Source organism: Mercenaria mercenaria, chromosome 1 (genome assembly GCF_021730395.1).
Source record: "Mercenaria mercenaria strain notata chromosome 1, MADL_Memer_1, whole genome shotgun sequence".
NCBI lineage: Eukaryota > Metazoa > Mollusca > Bivalvia > Venerida > Veneridae > Mercenaria > Mercenaria mercenaria.
In genome coordinates, this window is record NC_069361.1 from 35,201,432 (window position 1) to 35,210,414 (window position 8,983).

Consider the following 8,983-nt stretch of genomic DNA (forward strand, 5'->3'; position numbering starts at 1 on the left):
TAAAGCTAAGCCATGTAATAAGATTTAAACATGATGATTTGCCCATCCTATTCCGTCGTTCATTTCGCATGAACACCGGGAAAAATTCATTTCTTACATGTATACAGTATCATATGTGTGTGTGTGTTCGGGTTTAACGTCTTTCTCAACAATTTTTCAGTCATATAAACGACGGTGTCTACTTGTAGCAGTGAGCACAATGCCCAACTTTATAGTGCTGCCTCACTGGAATATCACGCCGTAGACACGTGGCATGATACCCCACACAATATCATATGAATGCAAATAACATCTTTATTATCACTTCAGAGGAGAAATTGAAGTAATTGACCAGACACTTTACTCATTACTTTGACTTTTCATGCTACATATATCTTAAGACACGATCATAGCTTTAAAACAAATATTACACATTAAGTGCAATAGTCGACAAATATTTTACGTAACGGTAATTACGGTGATCTAACATTATACCGATACGTTACTGAACGGAGATGACGTTTCCGGGTAGATAAATGATTTATGCGACTGGCTACTTCAGACGACAGTTATTTAAGGCATACTTCAACACCCTTGTAGTCACTTGGAACTTTGGATCAAGCACATGTAAGTTATCAGTTAAACTCGTATATTTTGGTATTTTGGGCTAGTTTTATATGAAGGGATATTCCCATTTTTAAATAGGGTAAACATAAAGTCAGCACATTGTCATATTTTTGTGCAGCATGGACCAAGGAATGTAAAAACATTTGTACAATTTTTAATTCTGTGTGTGGTTCTTTTTTCTTCCGTTTTTTCTTCTTCTTTTTTTGTGAAGGGGTTATCATTTAAAAAAAAAGAAAAACATGTTATTACCATTTAATCATATATATTTCAATTTTTATTCACCAAGAAGAGTACCCTTACAGTTTTGTTGATATACCTAACAAAATTTATCAAGTTATTTAATATAAATTATTTCGAAACTTTTAATTATAAAACGTTAAATTGTTTATTTTTCAACAGTTTATTTTTATGCATCAGAAAGAATATACACATGTCATATTTTAGCACGGTGTTGTAATCATTTTTTAATATTTGAATTTTTTATTATTTGTAGAAATGTCTATACTATATATTGTGTTTACTTGATTGCAACCTTAAATGTAATTTAACTGTTTAAAATGATTACTGTGACGTGAACTGTTTATCACTTTCCGTTAAAAAAAATGCATTGACGGTCTGTGTTCTATAAAAATGTCGCATATTTTCAGTTTATAGTTCGAACTGAAAACCAAGATTTGTAAGAAATTGCAGGGTTTGTTTAATGTTCTCTATACATCAAATCAGATATATTTTGTTTCGTTTTGACTGCTCGAAATATTCACTGCATTGTTTCGTTTGTAATGTGAAATACATGCAAACCATTCTGTCTGTTTGTAGAAATTCATACACAATTATTTGAGATTGACGTAATTTATCTATTTACTTCAGAATCATGAAAACGATAGCAGTGTTGTTACTTGGAGTTGTCGCCCTTGCCAGCGCCATACCCATAATGCCTATGAAGGGTAAGTGCACACTATAATATAATTTCCTACAGATAATTTAGAGGATGGGGTTTTCCTTAATGCACTTCAAAGTTTTATAGTTCAGCGTCAGAAAAAATTCAAATTTGAAAACATTGCTATAAAATTTACACAATGATAAATTACTTGTATAAATTGAAAATATAGGTGGCGTCAAACAGTTTTCAAACTGCTTTTTAGACTGTTTACATTAAAGACTTAAAGACGGCAATCCCGTCATACAAAAATGTGTATGTTTATTTTTTTTTCTTTCTACAAAAGGTGGAATGATCAAATGTAGAAGACATGGTTTCCATTTTGGAGGGATGCAACAAGGAATCGGATTTGGAGGGGTCGGTGGTAGTCAGTTTGGAGACTTAGGACTAGCTGGACCGTATGGCAACTACATTAAGTAAGTACCTATTTTGATGCAACACAAGTTTTTCAGAATATGAACCATTTCATTCAGTAACTGCTATGGTTTAGTCCTCTCTTAACAATAAAAATCGTACATTTACTTTCGCTGTCAAGATATATACAGAAGCGATGAATAGATACCGCCGACTTGTAGAGTTATCGTTGTTTTTTAAATCAAAGTGCTGTAGGTCTGAACAGGCTGAAATAAAGCTGAATATTGTACCAGTTTATTTTATTCAATATACGTACCTGTATATGTGAAAAACAGCTTAAAATGGGTTAGAATAGTTCATCTCGTTTTAAAATGCTGAACATTCACTAAGCATTGTAAGTGTACCTACCTGTAAAAGTCAAAGTCATTTTGAATTGTTTCGTTTTCGTTTTTATGCTAAGCATGGTTTTCATTTGCATTTGATTATCATTACAGTTTTGATAACAACAACGGATGGGATAACAATAACGGTTGGGATAACAATAACGGATGGGATAATAACAACAGATGGGACGACAACAACGGATGGGATAACAATAACGCATGGAACAACAACAATGGATGGGATGATAACAATGGATGGGATAACAACAATGGATGGGATAACAACAACGGATGGGACAACAACAATGGATGGGACAACAACAACAGATGGGACGATAACAATGGTAGACGAGTTTTCACAACTGGTGGATTGGCACAAGGTGGCGCTCAAATCGGAAGTACCGGAAGTGGAATCAGTGGATCAGGAATAGGCAGTATTGGCGGCCATGGAATTCACTAGGAAAAGAGAAATAAGAAAAAGATTATACGTAAAACATGATGAGAAAATCAAACAAAAAGATGTAGAATTATTTGATATGACCGATTTTCTGTAGTCATAATATAATTTATTGCTTTCATTTACAGAAAATCGGTTGTAAACTTTTAAAGAAAATAAGTTAATAAAAATATTTATGGTTCTTCAAGGAGAAAATTATAACACTTTTTTCAAAGCTTCGAAAAGAACTATATATTGTGAACTATTTCAAAGGTTTTATGTTTCCATTTTTTCCTCTAGTTTACTACCAAACTTCAATTTCACTGCTACTTAAAAATTTAAATCTTTATGTACGTTAGACGTACTTCTTATCTGTAACCTACAGAAATCCATAATGTTAATGGCAACGTCTAACATGCACTAAAATATAAAAAAATAGAATATTGTTTCCGTATTTCTTCAAATGTTAAAAATTTGTTAAGTACCCTTTTTGAGTATAAAAACAATATCGGTTTTATTTTTGAAATTGAAAAAAAAATGAAATATTCTAATATAGCAAACAATACGTAAAGAATTTCTTTCATTTCTTAGTAAATTTAAAGTAGAAAGGAAAAAAAATGATTCAGCGAGTTCTGGATAATATTTTTTTAAATACTAGTGTAGACTGTGTTAAGTTAGTCCCGCCCTTGACCTATCATTTCCGGTGAGTTACGAGTACTCACCTCCGTTACTATATACGGCTGTCTGTCAGATTGTCAATAAAGCTGAACAAACGGCCTGGCTTGACTAGTGTCAATAATGCCGTAAGGAAATTATTTTTACTGTGTAAGTCACGCAATAAAATTCTGACCCAAGAGCTGGACTTTATATTGTACCGATGTAATATCAACTGAAGTAGTCATCTTTTATAATTATTTATAATCCAGAGCCGTTATTACCTGTTATAAAGATTTGATATTGTGTCACGCATCTGGAAACATGTCAATTTAATGTCCGAAATGAGACAGAAATTCGCGGAAAATACTACGAAAACGTTGAACTGTTTTGGATTGGTCAACGAGACGTAAAAATGATTCATCTATATCAAAGGGCAAGGAATTCCTGACAATAAGTTAATTTTATATGAAAGCCATCCTCAAGTCTTTCAAAACGCGGAGAGAATTTATAAGATCCGACCAATATTGAAAAAGATATAGCAGTTTGAAATTTAAGAAAATAGCTGATCATGTAGGCAGCCATTTAAGTGTGTTTATGAAGTCATTTACAGACTGCTGGATTCTTTCTTTAGAAAATAACTTTTGAAATAGATTAATTTCATGTTTCTTGAGTGTAAGATGTAAAAAAATGGTGATTTCTTTCATTTATAGCTAGAATAAGTTAAGAAATTATTTTACAGAAATAAGTAAATACAGTTCAAATATGCATCTAGAAATTTAGTAAATCTGCCAGTTTGTTTTTTGTTGCCATGGAAACAAAATGGCCGCCATTTGGTCAAATATTCAAATGCTCATAACCTTCTCATTTTTAAGCCGATTCTGAAAACTTCTTTCACCTCTTTAAATGATGTGAGACACCCCAATAGACGGAATTAACATAGGAACAGCATTGTCTTTCCCTTTAATAGTTTGCATGTGGATTTTGCAGAATTCTGAAAGAATGAAATACACAGCATTATGGGTACTTGTGGGATTTGTTTTCAAGAAAAAATGAAAGATTTATCACCAAAAACGTTGGAAAGAATGACGTCCTTCTGCAAATCATAAAATTTAAAATATTAACATTGATATAGTATTTGCTCATAATGTTCTTAAAGTTTAAAGGAGCTTGACACGATATCAAAAACTTTAAACAGACAGCAACGCTTTGAAATACCAAAAACTAAAGTCTTTGGTGTCAAAATTTTTACTGCGAGACTAACACACAAGATATCACTCCTACATATTTTACAGACTATGTGAGTGTATCTAAAAAAAACTCGCACAATTATTTTGATTTTACTTTCTAATGAAATTTTTTTTAAATGTCGTAAGAAACTTCACTAGTCTTGAATCTTGGCTGTTTAAAACATTGTATACATACGTTGCCCGTGATTTACGTGCCAATTGGTTTAAACAGACACTTTTGTTTTACAGCGAAATGAAATCTCAACTACTCTGCTATGTAGAAAACTATTTTGTATTTGCGTACAGAATTTTTCATGTTCTTCTTGTACCGATTATTCAAGTAAGTGAATCAGTAGGTTCAGGGCCTTCATAACTGGAAACAAAACCTACAATTAATTGATTATGTCTGCAAATACCAAGCGTTTTTATTTTCTAAGGTATATTTGTAGTATAAATATGTGAACAAGTAGTACCATTCAGGAAAAACCCTGACATCAGGTAAATGACACAAGGTTGGACAAGATTCCTTATGCATACATACAATCAATTGATGTGATAGAAAATATGCCATAAAATTATGAAAAAAAATAAATGTTTAACTGAATGTACTTTCTTATATTTACTTTGTCCCATATTTGAAATGACAGAAGCTTGTTGACCTTTATAGAATGAATGTATTTTGTGTTGTTGTTGTTGTTGTTGTTGTTTTCACAGATACCTGGGAGTCAGTCCCCATCCCAAGTGTCTGGTTTATTTTATAGTTCCATTAATTTAGGCTAGGACCTATTGTAAGGCCACCATACCTTAAATAACGCCGGCGTATCTTCTGCGTGCCAGAAAATGAATATTAACCTACGTGCAATATCCATTCAGTATTTTCCCAAAAATATAGTTGTTTGTATAACGACAAGCGTTTGATTTTGAATTTTCCATTAGCCAAAACAACATGCTTAATATATACGCAAAAACTTGGAGAGACAAAACTCCGGCATCTGATTGGTTGTTTTTGGACAAACCACGAGGCTGGTTTCCACCAAACCGTCGTACCATGATAAAAGAGCAAGTAGCTTCTCAATAGATGTGGAATATTTGCTCGTGTTTGGTGAATAAGACAAAAACATAACAAGAAAACATTTGATAAGATAACAGCTGAAAAGGAATATTTTAAAAGTATATTTTTTAAACTTCAACAATTTTGACAACATAATTTTACACTTTAGAGGAATTTCAATTAACGATATTTCAAACATCTTAAACGGGAGTCAGTGATCAATATTCTATCATTTGATCTGTACAATATCTACATAATAGACCAGTTTTAATACGTTTAGTAACATTGTGCGCAGTACTTTTGTTATGTTTGATAAAAATAATGAACGAACAACTTTTTAAGGTATTCTAGACTCAAAGTTCATGTTTCTAAATATGTACAAGTGTACAAATAGTTTATATTAACATAAAAGTTAACATGTTCATGTGTATTTACAGTACTCTTCATAGGGTTTTGACTTTTAAAAGATATTTACACGTAATACATGCACAGCAAAACACAGCATTTTCACAGGATACTGCTACTGAAAAAAAAATCTGGAAGTTTTTAAACAATCGACTAGCACTGCATGACATTTGAGTCGCGCCATGAGAAAACCAACATAGTGCGTTTGCGACCAGCATGGATCCAGACCAGCCTGCGCATCTGTGCAGTCTGGTCAGGATCCATGCTGTTTGCTAACAGTTTCTCTAATTGCAATAGGCTTTGAAAGCGAACAGCATGGATCCTGACCAGACTGCCCAGATGCGCAGGCTGGTCTGGATCCATGCTGGTCGCAAACGCACTATATTGGCGCGGCTCATTTATTTATGGGTGTAGCTTTATGTTCGTAATTACTTTATATATTCAATTAAGTTTAATACAATTAAATTAAATGAGGATTTTCTATATTTTTGAATTTTTAAGTGAATAACTAAAGATAAAATGAGCCGTGCCATGGGAAAACCAACATAGTGGCTTTGCGACCAGCATGGATCTAGACCAGCCTGCGCATCCGCGCAGTCTGGTCAGGATCCATGCTGTTCGCTTACGGTTTCTCTAATTACAATAGGCTTTGAAAGCGAACAGCATGTATCCTGACCAGACTGCGCGGATGCGCAGGCTGGTCTGGATCCATGCTGGTCGCAAACCCACTATGTTGGTTTTCTCATGGCACGGCTCAAATATTTTAATGAAAGATGGGCATATTTGTCTTAACAACAGCAATCAACCAACCTAAAAAGAATAATGGGAAATAAAAATGACAAGTCTTTTATAAAAAGTTTGTAGTAGTTGTGTCCTTATAGCTAGATGATAGCACAAGAGATTATCAAGTTTTTTTTGTTTTCGCTTTATTTGGTTATATTTGGTTATAACGAATAACATTCCCAATTGCCTCAGAGTGTTAATATCAGAGTATAGTATAGACTATTGTAAATTGAAGCTAAACTGAAACACTCCCGAGATGTTTTTTTTTTTTGTAAAAATCAGTACTAGCATTATACGAAAAGGTACGATCGTGTGTCCTGCACTTTGCGAAGATAAATGATACTACTCCGCTTAAAGTGACCTTGACGCTTCGATTGTTTTCATGAATTAGTAATTTACATTTAATTATATAGATGCAGACAGCTTGGATTTTGTTTTTGTGTAACAATTTAAAATGCCCCAGGTAAAAATTTGAATATTTTCTTACTTCCTTATTCGATTAAAATGTTTAATTCATCACTGAGGATACAACTATGCTGCAATTTACTTTGCAGTTAAATTTCTCCTCAAAATCAATAATATAAACAAGTCTTGTGTTTTTATTTTTACTTTTGTGACGGATAAAGGGGTAAAAAACTTTTAAAAAAAGATATGTAGGCTGCTTTTATCAAATTGTATGAAAAAGAAAAAAATATACAGAAGCAACTAAAGTGAAAACATATGAAGAATTATTACATCAAATTAAATAAAAAAAAATAGCTACGTCTACATAATATAACAACATCAATAACATTCAATGTTGACATATGATATAACAAGATTAATTATAGGGTTTGGTAGTGACCTTTCGATGAAATATGTGGGGTCAGTATAGTAAATGGGGCCGGGGGTGGGGGGGATGGGGCGGCGAGGCGTTAGCCGAATCCCAATATTTATCAAACTAACCCACACATTTCTGTGAAGGGTCACTATCAAATCCTATAGCTTATTTCTTTTATCAACCACTCATTATAGCCTAGATGACCACTTTTTAACCTATGAACATGGTAAAATCTGAAGGGCGGTAAAACAATGTAAGTATTTACTCAATCTAAAAGAAATGTATAATAATAGAGAAATATGGCAAATAAAAATAACTTGTTATTGTTCAGAACACTTGGCTCGAACTGACGTGTTTTAAATACGCAACACAAATGAGTTTATGGAAATGAGTTAACTTACAGTTACATTCTTTTGTCTTTGCTCATGTTTATATATGTCTGTGCTTGCTTTCAAAATTTCAAAACTAATAAAAATTTGGAAAATCTGATTACTTTCCTTCAATAGTTTTGACACCGGAGAGTGATTAAAAGTTTAAAGGTACCGCTTTACAGGCAATTTCAAAGACAAGTTTTAACTTTTCGTAGTTTACAATGAAAAACACTATGTAGTCACTCAAGAATGTCCGCAATATGACACGCACATATCAATGTACATTTTTGTCAATGAACTTGTTATTCATTCATTGAATTTTCTTCCTTTGGGAAATGTTGCTTTGTATTTTTGACCCAATACGTAACATTTTCCGTTTACAAATCTGCTGACCTGGCCATGAACTCAGGCTCAATCGATCGGGCCTTACTTGGCTAGCTTGTCCATATTTTTTCTGTATTGGCAATATAATATAGACGATTGCAGAGAGAGTTATTATTACGGTTAGGTTTCGAAATGAAAAAGAATGAATTAAACATTATGAATCAAGCATGTCGTATAAATCTAGTATATGAATAAATTCCTTTATTAAAGGCGATAACCAAGCACTTCGAACCTCCTTTTATGACTATTTCAAAGAACTTCAAAATTCAAAGTTATCTCAAGTAAGACATGCAATTCAAGAAAATCAAGCGTTTTCAGTTTCATTACAAGGTTTGTCAATTGTCTTTCAATAACCTCAGATTTGCTAGCAAAAAAAGAATAAAGAATATATTCAATACAGTATAGTAAAATTGAATAAAAGGTTATACAATGCTTGCAGCAAATATACAGTTTCAGGTCCAACTTCTTTCAATGTAACATTCAGAAACAGTAAAACCTGTCTGAACGGAACATCCGAAGACCATGTTGTTCCTATAGCAATATATTTCGGGTTTGCCCAAAATAAAATAT

The 8,983-nt window shown here is 32.8% G+C and overlaps 1 protein-coding gene across 1 annotated transcript; it reads left to right on the forward strand.

Moving 5' to 3' along the window:
• The first annotated feature begins 1,421 nt into the window (after nucleotides 1-1,421).
• Nucleotides 1,422-5,180, forward strand: LOC123545689 (bifunctional endo-1,4-beta-xylanase XylA-like). The gene is made up of 3 exons (XM_045332003.2): nucleotides 1,422-1,550; nucleotides 1,830-1,959; nucleotides 2,392-5,180. The coding sequence occupies exons 1-3, from the start codon at nucleotides 1,478-1,480 to the stop codon at nucleotides 2,738-2,740; spliced, it is 552 nt and encodes a 183-aa protein (XP_045187938.1). The 5' UTR covers nucleotides 1,422-1,477; the 3' UTR covers nucleotides 2,741-5,180.
• The last annotated feature ends 3,803 nt before the right edge of the window (nucleotides 5,181-8,983 follow it).